The following is a 16,364-nucleotide window of genomic DNA, read 5'->3' on the forward strand; positions in this document are numbered from 1 at the left end:
GCAAACATCATCATGCAAGTAAGCCATTTGCTCAGTTTTCTCAATTGTGAAACACGTGAAGCTTTGATCACTACGAGAAAGTTGGAGCTTTTGCCACCCGGAAGCAGTTGTGACGTCATCGCTAGAAAGTTTGATTGAACGCGTCTCTTACTTTGCCCGAGATGAAATCAGCGCACATCTGGTGTCCTCGTTTAATCTTTTAATGGTCAAAGTGTGTGTGCGTGTGTGTGTGTGTGTGTGAAGCAGCTTATTGTTATCTGAGCAGATCTCAATCTTGTCTCCCCGGGGAGCGTTCCAATTCCGCCGTCATTGATTGGCCGCGCTGCCTCTAACAACAATGAACGTCCAACGCCAGCGTGAAAAACCAAAGCATGAAGACTTTTTATGCTTTCTTTGTCTCCACTTTATATTATTACAGAGTGAGTGTGCAAACGGCAATAACAATAAGACTTACGAGTTTTAAGAGAGCTTTGTGTAACCTGGATGAAAGCCGTTTGTTCAGACGGACACAGCAACGCTGTTCATTTCCTCAACGATACAGTTAGTAAACACAGCAAAAAAAAACAACTGGAATGTTTGGTGTGGAGCATAACTTTAGTACAATCATAGTATTTAAATCAATTCATCATAGGTGGCATGAGAAGCTTCGGTGTCAAGAAAAGGAATGTTTACAAAACTGGTGAATGTCAAGCACAAGTTGAATGGAAACAAAATTGGATCGAGGACACAGAAGAGAACAAAACTGGTTTAAAGGGACGCTTCATTGACGTTAAGATTGGCACTTAGGCAATAGGTGCATGTAAAAAATGACATCAGTACTAAAATGCCTACCTCTAAAAGACTTTGAAGCGATTTAAGTTTAGTTTTTTTGTGAAGAGAATTACTTTTCAGCGTCTAAGTCATAGCAGGGAGGCAAGGGACCCATCCCCACCAAAATGAAAATGCACATTACTACTCTAGTCCACTTCAACTTGTGAAAGTAGAAAAGCGTTCTGAACAATAGTTTGGATTCATTGACATTAAACGTGAGCTCATGTGACCACCTCCACAAAATCCAAAATATCATGCGGATCTCTTCTCCTCTTACACAGGCTGAAGCGGACAAGCGCAAGAATGCGCACACGAACCCCGACTGGTTGTATTTCGGACGCTAATCTTTTGTTAAGTGTGAGGAGGCAGCCAGGCATCGACGTTTAAACCTACCACACCCTCACGGGTAACAAAAGTACATTCTTAATGAGCTTTGCGCAACAAAATTTGCTTCTTATCCGGTGACTTGGTGCCGGAGATGCCTGGCTCTTGCCACTCATGCACGTTTGCATCCACCACCCATGCAGCCGATTCATGAAGCTGTCAACGTCGCGACGCGAGTCGGCGTCGATTTGGGATAATTTCTCCAAAATGAATAGATAAAAAAGGAAATGATATCTAATTTAATTTTCCTGAACAAAATATATCTAAACTGAGCAGGTTAGTGAAAAAATATGGATCTCGCCTTTAAAGAACATGTTTTCAGAAAAAAAGGTCAAGAATTCATCGGGAAGCAAAAATGGATCATGTCAAAATGTGAAGGGGAAAACACAATTTGGAAGCAAAACTCCACCTAGAGCAAAGATGAAAAATAAAACTTGATCAAGAAAAAGTCAAGGACACTTAGAGATGTTGTGTTATGTTTTTTGACAAAATAGTACGTAAGCAGACTACAAAAAGAAAATGAGCACCCTCTGTGATTGGCCACCTCACTGATGAAGCGCTTTTGACCTTGCGCGTGAATGGATGCTGTCCGCTGTTCAAAAAGCGAGGCCTTAGTGTGGTGTTGGAGAGACTCTCCACAGCGCAATCGCCTTCAAGTGGCGCACACTTCAAGGCACACAACCTTAGCGACACACCAGAAAAAAAAAAAACACTCATAGCTTGGTCACAATGTGAGCTAAAGAGATAAGCAGCATTGCGTATTGAGTGCTTTGACGCTGGTCACAGTTCAGCGCCCGCCGCCGCCCCCTACAGGCCTGAGAACCACGAGCGGGTCGGGTGACACGCCTCTTCAGTTTTTGCCTCGATACACAAAGTCAAAGGAGTGGAATGAAATGCCGTTAGTTTTGTCTGAAAAGGATTAGCCGTGAATGGGAATACTTCAGCCTAGTGATGCTAATGCTAATAAAAACCTCGTTTTCTGGGAATTGAGTCCGTACAGAACCACACGCTGATCAGGAGTTCTTTCTGAGCTCGGTATGAATTTGTGAAAGTGTCAGAAGAATCGCACGCACGTCGTCACGGTCACTGCCAATGAATAAAAACAAAAGTGTACCGGTTTGCTCATTGATGCATTTTTATATTATCAAGTCAAGCAAACATGCTAAAAAAATAAAGTTAAATGTTAGCCATGCGTAGTAAACTTGCTTCAACCAAAGCACAACTTCAGCCAAAATGCCAATTAATAAATCAACATCAACCACCTGTTTGAACACAATTGGGCAAGTGAAAAATTTGAAATACGCTTTGATATTTCCAGCGATGTTGGCGCCTTGGCAGAGGAAAAGACTTTTAGTGTGTGTCAAACTTTTGAAAGCTGGATATCTTGTTTTGTCAGCAGTGTCTTCTCATTCAACTCAGAATGTAATAATAAGCACGTCAAAGTTATTTAGAGTCATCTTTTGGATATTAAATTTCTTTGTTGTGTGTGTGTGTGTGTGTGCGTGCGGGTGTGTGGGGGTGTGTGTGTGTGTGCTAATAAGCGAGCTAATAAAGGCTGTGAAAGTGTTTTGGGCCGTCAAGCCTGAGCGGCCAGCCGCGGGGGCTCTCGCTGTTTGTTTTGCGAGCGCTAATAATGGAAATGCAGACTTATAATTAGCAACTTAGTGAAGTGAGGAAATTACAGACCAAGAATCGATAGCAGGGGAGGTGATCGTCGGGAGGCCAGCGTCCCGACTGGCTTTGACAAAGTTGACAAAAAAAAAAAAAAGTAAATAAAAAATCAAAGCCCCAAAATAGTTATGACTCATAATTATACTACCAATTAATACTAAAGTACATGTATGGAAACAAAAGTGGATCAAGAACACATACCAAAGTAGAACAACACTGGATCAAGGGTGACAAACATGCTCGTAAGCATTAACTGTTAACCACACTAGCAAAGATGCCATCAGCCACACAAACATACATGCTAATAAACTATTGAATACTACAATTTATGAGCAATTAACAAGCTAGCGCTATACATGCAAATCAAGCAAGTAACCTTTCTAGAGATTATGCAAATGAAGCATGAAAATGCTCATAACATGATCCATTCTGGCTAAATGCTAGCATATTGTACTTGTAGCATTATTTCCCCGTGAAATTCACTAGTTGCGAATCTCTCTCTCCATGTAAACAATAAGCAGGAAGCTTGTGAAATTGTGCTTCGCCCACACTAGACGGGGGATTGGTCTTGTTTCTTCCTCTCATCATCCCTGACTTGTAACAACAACAACAGATGGCGACCAAAATAAAAAGACAATCAAAACCTGAAGAAAACCAACATCTGCCTGCACGTCTTGTGCGTCATTCCGCCCACCGGACCCCTGCACTACATTTAATATAATGTTCAGTGAAAGCTTTATTATGAAATTGCATACAATACATTTAGGACAAAAAAACTTAAAATTAAATGACTATAAACTGACTAATTTAAACAACAACAAAAAAAAACGTGCAGAACGTATGAGGACATTAGCATAAATATCACTGCTACGCCACAAAAAAAAAAGAAAACATTTATGAGAAGCCTTTTTGACTCCTTGGTACCTTGACTCACAATTTGAAGTTGTTGTGAGCAAGCTCGTACCTTAACGCACTCGTGCTGCACGTCAAATGCATTTCTCCCATTGAAATGAATTCTAATGCCATGAATTTGTTTTAAAAAAAAAAAAAAACTTGGTCGGCCCAAAAAGTTCCGATTTAAACTCTTCATCTTTTAAATTTACATTCAAACATTTTGGGTGTGCCACCGTCTAGTGGCGGACAGTGGAATTACACACAAAATGAATAGGAAGCAGAAAAAAAACTGTATACACTGCACCAAGAAAAAAATAAATCCATGAAATGTTAAACTGGAAAAGTGCCATGGAGAGAGGTTTACTGTATTCCAATTATCCAAGTAAAGGCCTGGCCCTTCATAACAGAAGCCATTGAGATGGTGATTATAACATGCAGGTTGCATCAAGGCCAAGGCCTACTTTCGAAAAAGAGCCACAATGAAAAATGATATTTACGCAGAAGACAATAACAGTTTAATACCAAGCAGAGTGATAAATAGCTACATTTAATTGGGACGAGGTATTATGAAAGGCAGGTCACATGTGGCCTGAACCGTGTGTATATTTGGCGGCTTTTGTGAGGGATGATGGATGACGCGATTACGCTTGAGCAAAAACAAACATGGACTCCACCCGTGCTTTGAAGAGGAGTTTATGGTTTTTGCTTTTGTATCCGGAGCAACCACGATATTTTATCAAAGTCCAAAGGGTCACATGACCCACACCATGGCCATCGTATTACTAGCATCACCGCCACACTTCACTTTTTTACATCCATGCTTGGAAAAAATGCAAAAAAACAAAAAAAAACTAAAAATTAGTGCTATCTACCGGTTACATTATTTAACTAATTAATTTTCCATAATTAACTGCTGTTAATTGCATTTTTCAACTACTATTTTTTGTGAAGAAATTAAATGAAATTTATGTAAAGATCACCAAATATTAAGTCTATTTCGATTCAAAGTCTGTTCTAATTGCTTTCTTTGACCCTTGAATATGATTTAAATGGAGACATCTTAACAGGTATTTTTCTTGGAAATATTTCTCAAAACTTCTACAGTACATTTAGTTGTGCTCGCAAACACTACTCTGTTGGTTTGCAACGCCCAGTGGTTACTTAAGGCAGGTGTTTTGTTTTGAGTAGAGGTGCTAAAGATGTTCAGCAAATATGGTGCATTATTTGAATTTGGCTTTGCAAAGTATATACAATATTTTTGAAGTAAATAAAACAAAGTTAACCGAGTTAAAATATTTAACTGCATTAAAATTATTTTAGATTAATCTCCAGAGTTAACGATTTAACTCTGACAGCCCTAATAAAAATACATTCATGTTAATGCACATAGACAGACGATGCCTCCAACAAATATAATTTATCATATCATAAGATTCAAAGCTTGAACTGCATCGGGATCTGTACCATATTATAATCAGAATTGTATCAATATCAATATCATATTTTAATTGGAATTGAAGGCCACGCATTGTAATCAAAGTCAATCGAATCGTAATTGGAGTGACGGATGTCAAATGTTATCGGAGTTGATTGCATCTTATCGGAATTGGAGCAAATGGCGTCAGTCCCTCATTATGGCGCAACACACAATATGTAATTGTATCGGAACTGGTGTGTGACATTCCATCATACGTACTTTATGTAGGCGACAGAACATGCTGTATGTTTTTTCATAATCATTCAAATGTTCATTTTTCACAGAACACGGAAACATGGCACTGAATTGACAACTATTTTGTGAGCTCTCCAAACACTTCTCCTTAGATCATGTACGTACCCCCCCCCAAAAAAAAAGAATACCCAAAAAGAGCAGACAAGTGTGAAGTCTGCAGGGGGTGAAAAAAAACAAAAACGTGACAATCAAGCAAAGGAGAGGCGACATTAACCCCCCACGGCGAGACGGGCGATGGCGACAGCATCGGTGTAACGCCACGCGTACGCTCGCTGCTGGCGCGCGCCGCTTATAATCAAACAAGCCGCATTGTCGCTTCTTTGTAATTATGTGCAACTTAATGATGTGTTTGCCGCCTTCATTAAAACACTCTCCCTCTTTTTTTTTTTTTTTTTTTTGGATCACGTTATTAAAACTTTTAGTGGCACTTCAATAAGCGCAGAGATGAAACCGTCGTCATGAATATTTCCTCGCAATGTATTACCGGCACGATGGTCTCACAGTGCAGGGGTGCGTGGTTTGATTCCTGCTCCGGCCTTCCTGTGTGGAGTTTGCATGTTCTCCCTGTGCCAGCGTGGCTTTTCTGCAGGTACTCCGGTTTCCTCACACATTCCAAAAAGGTTGATTGAAAACTCTAAACTGCCCCCTGGTGTTTGAGTTTGAGTGACGCATACAGCATGGCATTGGATTTGACGTCAATCATCGTCAAAACTATATCATATTGCAGGATCAGAATCAAATTGTATCAGTCGTATTTGTATTTTTGAGTGGTGAAGATACGGTATCGGCGGCAGAGTATCGATGATACATACATGGATCATATCAGCCTGAGTTTAAGCGATGCCCGTTTTCGCAACCAAACTCGTTCAACAAACAATGTTTGTGAGTGTATTTGAAGGTAAAGTGTGTGTGTAAGAGTGTGTGTGTTGCTTTCAAAAGTCCTGCTTGTGTTATTGATGATGTTGACGATGATGACGATGCAAAGCCTCTTAGAGGAGCAGGATTAGCGCGATCATTGTCCACCAGCTTAGAGCAGGACAAGCGTTGTTTGCCGCCGAGATATGTTTAGCAGCACATTCCCCACAATGTGGCCGCACGCACGGATGAAGCTTAGCGAGAATTTGGGACTCAGCTCTACCTCCGATATGGGCGTCGTCTTTAAATCGGAATCGGAATTTGGTCACGATGTATGGGAGAATTTAAACACAAACATCAACATGTCGTTATGCTGCGGCTGATCACCATTCGGGAAACAAAAGAGTCATGAGGAAACATCGGCTTTTGGCCTCGGCTCAATAAATCAACCTTGTGAGGGCTTGTCCATACTTTTTGCAGGATTTGTCATCATTTGTATTTTGCAGCAGTTGCAAGTGTGACCCCGGAAAATTGGCTGGGTAGCGCAAGACATTGTTCTTTAAAAGTCAGTTTGACATATTCGCAGTCCGTACGTCAACTAGGAAAAGAACCCCTGAAAAGGCTCATCAAGTCATCGCGGTCTAGGATCATTTAAAAATATTTTGCCCGATTGCCACTTCACAGCAGATGTTAAATGGTGAAAAACAATTTGTTTGTGTCTCAATTTTTTTTATATCTGATGTAATTTGTGTTAGTGGTGACGTTTTATAACTCCTCCTGGATAGAAAAATGAAATCAATAAATTGTCCCTGGAAGCCAGTTTACCAAAATTTGCGACGTCTATCACAAGTAGACCCACAACAAAGTTGGAAGAAGCCATACTGAAAAATGTTATATGAATAAATTTGTCTTTTCATCAGTCAAGCAGGTGCCGAGTGGGCATGCAATTTGGATTTCTTGATCATGTGACTGACAGGTGTCAAGTATTTTATGCGATCTGCTCAGATTCAGCCAAACGCTTCAGAGCTCATCACATGGACGGACAGACGAGATCACGTGGACAACGAGCCAGTCGGCAACTGAAGCATTTTTGAAGCTGGTAGATGCGGAATCTTATGCAAGGGTCAAGTTGAGCACCGATTTGCATTTCACTCAAATGACAAAAGTGAAGGGAAAATGGCCCAAGGAATGACTTTGGAGCAAAATTGACTGCAAATGATCGGCAAACAAGTCTTCCAAAATCAAAGTCTGATTGATGATTTTAATTAAATTTTTTTCATTTGTTCCATTACTTTTGCTCCCATCAAAGGTGGAAGGCGCATACACAAACTGTTGTCATTCCAAAAGCGTTCATCCAGAAAAAAAGCAAACTCAACCTGAATTTCAAGCACATCCTCTTCATTTCATTTCTATTTTGTTGTGGCCAAAAGAAGACAATCTAACATCGAAGGCACTCGACTCCAAGTGCAACAACTTTCAATCATAATTAAGTACAGTGTTTTACTTTTAGAGTATCTGAGCTTGTGCTTGCTGTAAAAAAGTTTTGAGAACCACTGCTGGCCAATATTTCCAAGTTAAATTTATGACCTGCGTCTGGCCTCCAGGCCACTTGGGGGCGATACAAAAGCCATGGTCAGCATTCTTTTGCTTCCTGTGCTACCGCAGCCTATAAAGTTTTTATGCGGAACGTCGCGTTCCATCAATAAAAGGATGATATGATCCCAGGTGGTCGTGACCTGCTCCGACTAAGCCGTGATAAGACTGCAGCTGCTAGCTTAGCTTAGCTCGTGCCCTGACTCGAGTGTCGTTGCTGTTGTGAGTGCACACCGGGCTCCATTATTGATGAGCGGCGGATCACAGCAGCATGCAGCATTAATGCGGCCTTTATGGTGCCATGTTTCTTTGCCGTTTCCTCGCTTGGGGGTATTTTCTGCTCGTGTTGTTTTTATTTTAATGCCTGAAATGATGGACGAGACGGAGACCCTCGTCACCCCCTCCAGGTTGGACCAGTCAGGGGATTCCAACCTTCCGCTGCCTTGTCGTTCCATAAATTCAGACAGCCTCGGCGGGTATGGCGCATTATCCATAACCTTGGTGTGGTTCTCCGGGGACGGCAGCATGGAAGGGGAAGACGAGGCCATGTTGATGTTAATTGCGCGTAGGAAGCCGTCAGGATGTTCGTCATTTGTTCATGCAACAATCAATTGTAGATGAATAAGTCACACGGATACAAGGTCTGTTGATGCTTTAGCGCGTCCCATTATTCAGCATCAATTGGATTAAAAGTTTAAACGCGGAGAGTGGCCTTGTCAAGTGACTGCAGAATGTGTGTAAATATTTGCGTAAGGGACTGCAGACGTGGAAGAAAAGCAAAGAAATATGCCATGAATAACCAAAGCCCTTCAGATCCACGGTATGTTTGTATGCACTGTGCCTTTCGCGCAAAGCAACTCGAAGCGGGTGAGCGTCCAATGTTAAAAAGCTCACAACCCTGATCCGCTAGCTCCTTCCACACAGCTGCTGTCACCTCTTCGCCACAGCTGGAGCCTTTTCAGACGGTTTCCCCTAAAATTGCTGTAACTCAAGAATGGCCTATGAATGGAAACAGTTACAAGTCCAAGTTCAAGCAGCCTCTCAAAGTACTTGTTGTTGGTTCCTTTCACACACTGTGGTGTGAAAGACTGGGAAAAGGGGCCTTTAAAAGCCAAAGTGGGGCAGTCCGTCTCTGGAGCAGAACGGTTTGGCCCGACGCCCATTTTTGGGGCGGGGATTGACAAATTTTAAAAGAGGGCTTGACTAAGCAAGGCCGGAGGTGGATTTCACGAGGCGGCCAAAAGTACAGTTGGAACGGGGTCAGAGGCCGACAATTTTTTTCAATAAGGCCAGAGGGTCGAGGTCGGAAGGCGAGCGACTGACCGGCAAAAAAGGATTAAGTGCCCAGATCTGTTAAAAGCACTTCCCAAGCCAGGGAACTTGTGGTTGACTTTCCTTGTTGATTGATGCTGGCGAGCCAAGAAAAAAATGAGGTCAAGTCGGCTTTGGAATGGGGCCTCTGAAACTACTGCTAACGTAAAGAACTGTGTGGGTTGTCGCGCTGCCCTAGCTTGGTGAGCGACCGTTTGGCAGATTTCGACGGTGGCCGTGTGGACCTTGAAGGCGGGGATGAGCGTAAGCGCATTTTCCCAACCGCGTGTTCTGTCCTGTTTGGAAGCCACGTGGCCGACCCTGTCACAAGTCATTCCGCTCGGACGCACTCGCCGCCGCCAGGTGAGCGCCGTCGCCATCTCAGCTGCGAATGAACTCGACATTTGCTTTCGAGGCGAGTCCGGCAAGCGGAGACGCCGCCATCAGGCAACTTTAAGCGAGCGGAGACAGGAGGCGGGGAAGTGATACGCTGGAGCAAGGACATCTCCCTCAAGACACACGCTGCCGCGATACCCTTTTGTGTTCGTCTCGTCCCGTCCCGTCCGCTTAGAATTCTTCCCGGGATGTGCCCCAGGCGGCCCTGTCTGTACTAATATATCTTCATCTTCCTCATCTTCCTCTTCCTCCGTCTCTTTGTGCTTTGTACCGCCGTCCTCTGCTCAAGGTTGCCAATGAGACGTTTGGGCCAGTGAATGAACGCTCGTATTGGGATGATTGATATCGGAACACAGCAGAAATTTCATCTCAGATGAGAGCATGCGAGATCAAAGTTAATCAAATATCAGGGAAGGGGGGTGTCAGCGGTTTGACTTTCTGTGAATCCTTGAAATGATTACAGAAGCAACAATTAATAAATTGACACTAATTGGTGATCAAATCAATTACAATTGTCCAAATCCTCTGATTTTTAGCTTCTCAACAGAAAAGCTCGGATTTCTGTTAGCCTCCGTGACTTGAGTTGGAAAGGGCTAAAAAAAACTTGGCAATTAAGCATCCGTCAATCGTTCAATTGAGAATCGACAGGCATTTTACTGTTACTATACCGAGCATGAATTAAAGATAAAGGACAGTGAAAGGTGAACGCTCAGATGGTGCCGTGACCCGGATTCGAACTGTGTTTGTTGACTTGCTGTTCAGAATTGAGTATGAGTCCTTCAGACTTTTTTTCGGCGTCCCGTCAAACATTTTCACCCAATTCGGAACTGTTGTAATAGGTTTAATTAGGTTTCTAAGTTCCCAGGGGGCGCTACTGAGTGAGTGGTGTCATGTTGGCAACTTCAAACATTTTTAGCAGGATTGCGCCAAGATTGGTGACTTTTCAGGAATGTTCACGCTGTAAAAGATGTGAAATGAGCATGAAAACTAAGTGAAACCACTCGGGTGGAATTTTTCCACATTTACCACAGAGATGATGAATGCGCCTGCATTAAAAAGCAAAAAAAAGGGAAACCAAGTGAGCAGCATTGGCCTTGGCTATTTGTCAGCCTTTCCGAGTGTTGGCGTCGCCCGGGTGCACTACACAAACAACGAAATGGCTCGCACTCACGTAAAAAACTCAAAAGACAGCAAAGCCTCCTAATTGGAACGCACCAACTTAAACATCATCATCATCATTCTGAAGGTGTTATGAGTGGCTGAAAAATTTGGGAATTTTAAAAAATGACACAAATGAGCATCCAGTGTTTGCGCTTCACCTTTTGCAGCTTCGGTACTTTGACGTGTTTGTTAAGGTTTGTCATCAAACAGTGCTTCTTTTTTTGTTATGGCTTAAAGTGTGCATTCCCTGGGCAGGATCGGACCTTTGACTAAAATGAACTGTGGAATTTTGTTAAGGTAAGCCAATTTTAGGATCAAAATGAAAATTTAAACATAGTTATTAGCCAACATTCCGTAGCAATCGACCGCTTCCGGGTTTGTCAGTCACGTTCCTCTCACAGCCTGTAGCTTGGTCTTACGTAAATTCTTCATTTTGCATTTTTAAATTTACATTTGTTGTGCAACAAAAAGGTCAGGAACCAAATTGGGGGAGTCACTACTGAGGCGTAAAAGCTCCCAAAATAAAAAACATAAATTATAACAATAATAATAATGAAGAAATAAATAAGGCACCTTTGAGACTAACTAGTTTATTTGACGAGCTTTCGCAGAAAGTATGTCTGCTTTCTCAGGGGAAGTATTTATCTACTTAACAGACAACCTCATTCCTCATATAAGAATAAAAAAAGTCAACCTCTACTTTGCAGCTTTTCACCTTCCGCGGGGGTGTTCTGGTCCCCATTAAACGTGAAAAACGAGGGATTACTGTAGTCTTGAAATTTCTAAATAAAAAACAATGTGTTGTGTTTGAGATCAGGCATAGGAGTAGAGAAATTAATTTTGCTTGTTTTTTTTTTATCAGTAATATAATAAGGCACAAATATGTTGATGTATGACTTTGGACAAAAGTTATAAAATCTCAAAAAAAGCATTTTTATTTGACTCAAATCAAGCATATTTATATGGAACAAAAAAAGCGCTTGCCCAAAACACAAATTTAAGGATTTTGCATTTGGGTCCTCAATGAGCAAAATGTTTTTTTTTTTCTAAAAATATTGAATAAGGAATATTATATGGCACATTGGACACTATTTAGTAGGATTTTGAACAAAAAGGTTCATCTTTGAGCATGCGACATATACATCGACAAAATATACTGAAACAAGTCAGCCAGCCGACTGCCAGTGTGCGTGCGTGCGTGCGTCACTTCATTCCACTCCATTTAGCATCACTTGATGGGCCTTAATTGGTTCATGAGGAGCGCTAATTAAGGGGAACGGTTTTGTTTACCGTCTCAGTGATGCTCGTTAGTTTTTTTTCTTTTTCCCTCCTTCAGGAGGAGCGGTCACCAGCTCACCCTTCACGCCTTGGAAGTGGGTGCGTGAATTCACACGCATGCACGCACATGCATGCACAGGCCATATAGAGGACACAGCTCTACGCATGGCTGTTAAGAAGAATTTCTCCAAAAAGTCAAGGATAATTAGTACAATTTTCACTTTTTTTTGTGTGTTTTACATTCCGTAAGGAATATTATAAAGCACATGTGATAGAAATCGGAATGTATTTATGTTATGCTGCGTGAATTCCTCTTATTGTTGACTCCATCATTATTTGTGTCACTCATCCGAGGTATCGGCGCATAGTATAAAGCAGGCATCACCAAATGGCGGGCCGCGGTCCGGATCCGGACCGACAGATGGTTTGGACCGGACCCATGACCAATCAATGATGATTTTTTTTTTCAGAGCGCATTCGCAAACGTTGACGCTGCAATTCTAGTTAATACGAGATTTGATTTGTGGAAAAGGCGTCACTGATTTGAGCCAATCAAATCTTTTGTTTACGATCCACCGCCAATTGCGCAGCAGACCGGAAGAGAGTGCTGCTGACAGTATGCCGTGCTAAAAAGTTAGCAAGGTCGATGCGTGTTGTTTTCAATGAATGGACGGAGAAATTTAGTTTCGTTCTGGCTGCAGCCGATTCTAAACCAGTGTGCATCATATGCTCCGAAACCGCGGCAACATTGCGAAGCGCCACAACGAAACAAAGCACCGCCCTTTTGTGCAAAGTTATCCGCTGAAGTTTGAGGTGAGCGCATGCAAAAACATCGAGCTTCGAGTGCGGTAAAACAGATTTTTACATTTTCGTTTACATCCCAGCGGCATGCAAACGAATGTTCACTAAAAGTATCGTGGATTCGGGGGAAACATATAAAAACATTCAGTGATGGGGAAGTTGTGAAAGAGTGCTTAAATGTGGTTGCACAAACATTATTTAAAGGAAAACACAAAGCCCAGATGTGTGAAATATAGATTATTTCACAAATCCCAATGGCCCGGACTTCGTTCCAACCCAGATTTAAATCACTGGCAGGGCAGTCATAAACTCATTTTTCTCATTAAGAGAAGTTAAAAAAATATTCAAAAGAAAAGCTCATTTTGAATTCGTTTTTCATGAGGACAGACATTTTTATTGATTGTGTACTGAACATGTTGACCTGTTTTACTTGGATAATTAGGCTTTCCGTTTTTTTAGGCTGATAACTCTTTGATTTAAGAAAAAAAAAGGTAAAAGATGTTAACTCAATGCTTAACAAGTGTAGCAGAATTACATTAGCAGTGTCGCTTTGTCGTGATCTAAGCAGGGATGTTAAGGGTGTTACATCATAACAGACTTTGGATTGGGGAAAAGTACATGAGGCAAATGCTCTGTGCTTTGCTGTTTGACAGGAGATTGCACAAAAAGGCCCAAATAATGACAAAATTAATTTGGTGTGCGATAAACATCGTGCAGAGAAGCGGAATGCAAACTCCGCATCCTACCTCTCTCCGTCGCGAGGCCCAGCACGTCTGCTTGACTTTCCAAACCACGGCGGCGACCAGCAGCAGAGACAGGAAGCAGCTGAGGGGACAACGCCAATCAATCATCAGCAGCAGCAAACGCAAAAGACACCATCTTTGCAGGAAACATTCTTCCCACCCAGAGGAAGTCCAGCGGATCAAATACGGAATTATTTCTAGTTAGTTTACAACGTAGACGGGCCGGGGTGGGGGGGGTTGTCAAATTTTATGTAAATAAGGCCAGAGGGTCGAGACCGGAAGGCTTGCTGGGGGGCGGGGGACTGACCGGAAAAAAAGGGTCAAGTGCCAAGCTCAGCTTATTAGGCCACGAAAATTTACTGGCCGCCCCACTTGACATCAAACTGGTGCCAATTTGCTTCCTGAACTCAAACATAATTGACACGTGTGTGATCAACCCAAGCAGGAGTTGGTGTGTCACGGTTGTGAAGAAGATTGTGTGCAGCTCAGGCAGCAGGAGATGGATGCCACCAAGAGGCCGTGCTCGACAACAATCAACAAGTGGTACACACAAACGCGAGCGCACGCACACACACACACACGCAGTTCAATGTCTGCAGGCCAAAGTCGAGTTGGCAAACAAAGCTCGTCTCTCAAAAAGAACATCTGACGACGAGCCTCAGCTACAGGAAGCGGCTGAGAAATTGCTGAGGCGGCGGCCCTCCAACAATACGCCTCTTCATCGCCAAGTGTGTGTGTGCGTGTGTGCGTGTGAAAAGGCTACAAGTGGCGTAATGAGCGTGACATTTGCCGAGGAGGCTGAAGTTTTGGCCTGTTCGCTCGCCGCTCGACCTCATCAAAACCAGAGGAAAAAAAAAAACCAAAATAACGGCCAGCAAGTTGCTGGAGGGACAAAGTTGGATCGAGCAAACATCGGAATGCAGCAAACGAGCTCTTCTGACTCACATGACGACGCCCGCCAAGCTTGTTCTACTTATGCAACTGCCTGGTGGGGACTACAAAATAATTACAGATGAAACATTTAATTAGTTATAAAATGAATCGTCAAGCATGTTGATAATCGATTAATCGTTTACCGACAGTTGTTTCAAACTGTCCAAATCATCAAAGTTTCTGCATCTCAACAGTAACATGTCTGCTATCCTTGATGAAAGGCACACAGATTTTCTTGGCGTAAAATACCACATGCTGCTTCACCAAGTTCAAAGAGTGGATTACCTTCGGCACATAACAGTTTGCAACATCTCACGGCTGCACGCGCGCGCGCACACACCGCACGCTGGTGAGTGGCAGCAGGTCGCTTGAGGGCAGCAGACATCCTTGTCCGCTCGTTTTTTCGGCCATCCGGCTACTTACTATAATGCGATGGACTCGTAAACAAAGACAATTTTGGGATCTCTTGCAATTTTTTGAACGTGCAATAGGAAGGGATGTCATAAATTTTGAACATCTGACGAACAGTAACAATTTTGTCCTCTCTCGTCACGGAAAATTCAAGCACGTCGCGTCATGTTTTTGTCAGCAAAGTGCCACGGTTAGCTCGTCAACGTCTCAATATCGTTGACGGAAATAGCACTGCAATTATGCAGTCCTTGAAATGACGTCACTCGCTGGACATTGCATTTTGTGCATTTTGGTTGCTAAGCGCGTTGAATCTAGGTGGATTGTATTCATTGAAAGTAGGATTCACATTGTTTTATGACTCAAAAGATGGGTGGCCAAGTTGACTTCACGCTTGGTAGATTTTTCATCAATGAAACGTGTGTATGTGTTTTGGTTAACATCAAGGAAAGGTTTAACCAAACGTAAACGATTTTGACAATTAAGTCTCAGACAAACCAAACTAAAGCGTTGTCAAGCATATCAAATGCAAATTAAACCAAAGACAGGGAAAACCATTTTCAGTCTTCAACAAACTTAAAGTATGTTTCATTTTTTTTTAAATTAATTTCAATATCAATTTAAAAACTAAAAGTCAATAAATCAAACGTGTCCTCACAGCCAAAGACAGGTTTGAGTCTTGACATACGTGTTTTGTAAACATCAACGACAAATGCATGTTTCTGGAAAAAAACGAAAACAAACACAAGGTACATTTTGTCATAAATCTCAAACGTCAACATTGTTGAACCTCGTGTGTTTTTTGTAAACAGCAAACACACTTTAGCGTTGAACAAAGCATTTTTCTTTTCATGAGTCTCAAAACACAAATTGAACATCATCGTCACAAAGAAATCATCATGAAATCAAAGCACATACCTAAAGAAGGTGACAAAGAATTGTACCAGGTCCATGATGCTGCTTTGCTGGGAGAAAGCAATCTGATGAGAGCAAGAAAAAAAAAAGGCTTAGGATATTTTTGATACATAATATTTGCGCTCATCGAGTGATATATACATCCATGATCATAAACACGCGTGAACAGCACAACCTCCTGCTTGAATTCTTTGAAAAATGTGCTCCCCCCCGGCCAGTTTCCTCGAGCACCATGACATTCGTTAGCCATGCGTAATGCAAGGAGAACCGCAACAAAGTCTCTTGAAGCCATGGCTGGAAAGGAAGTCGGCCATTTTGCTTTGGAGCGGACATTGCATAAGTGTGAGGCGCACGGCAGCCAAATTTGATGCCTAGCTGTAAAAGCTCAAAAGTCAGTTCATGAAAGTTTGTAAAAGCAACGCCAGCATGATGACATTTGGTAGACACGTCAATCATGAGGAGACCCCCCCCCTCCAAAA

At 42.3% G+C, this 16,364-nt stretch overlaps 1 protein-coding gene across 11 annotated transcripts in view; it reads right to left on the bottom strand.

The window, feature by feature from the left end:
- The window catches only part of atrnl1a (attractin like 1a), an 88,223-nt gene that overhangs the window by 20,442 nt on the left and 51,417 nt on the right, over positions 1-16,364 (bottom strand). For 7 of the 11 annotated variants that reach the window (XR_015845118.1, XR_015845119.1, XM_088305256.1 and 4 more), the window contains 2 exons: positions 15,889-15,950; positions 13,633-13,711 (listed from right to left, as the gene is read on the bottom strand). Coding sequence is in view for 7 of the 11 variants with exons in the window: in XM_088305256.1 (XP_088161382.1) it covers positions 13,633-13,711; positions 15,889-15,950 (141 nt within the window). In the remaining 4 variants the exon portion in view is untranslated. The remainder of the gene's footprint in view (positions 1-13,632; positions 13,712-15,888; positions 15,951-16,364) is intronic. The other 4 variants (XR_015845116.1, XR_015845117.1, XM_088305261.1 and 1 more) reach the window with 1 other exon arrangement.

The sequence above is a fragment of the Idiotropiscis lumnitzeri genome, chromosome 9 (genome assembly GCF_059441095.1).
Source record: "Idiotropiscis lumnitzeri isolate Australia: NSW breed Sydney's pygmy pipehorse chromosome 9, RoL_Ilum_1.0, whole genome shotgun sequence".
In the NCBI taxonomy this organism is placed as follows: domain Eukaryota; kingdom Metazoa; phylum Chordata; class Actinopteri; order Syngnathiformes; family Syngnathidae; genus Idiotropiscis; species Idiotropiscis lumnitzeri.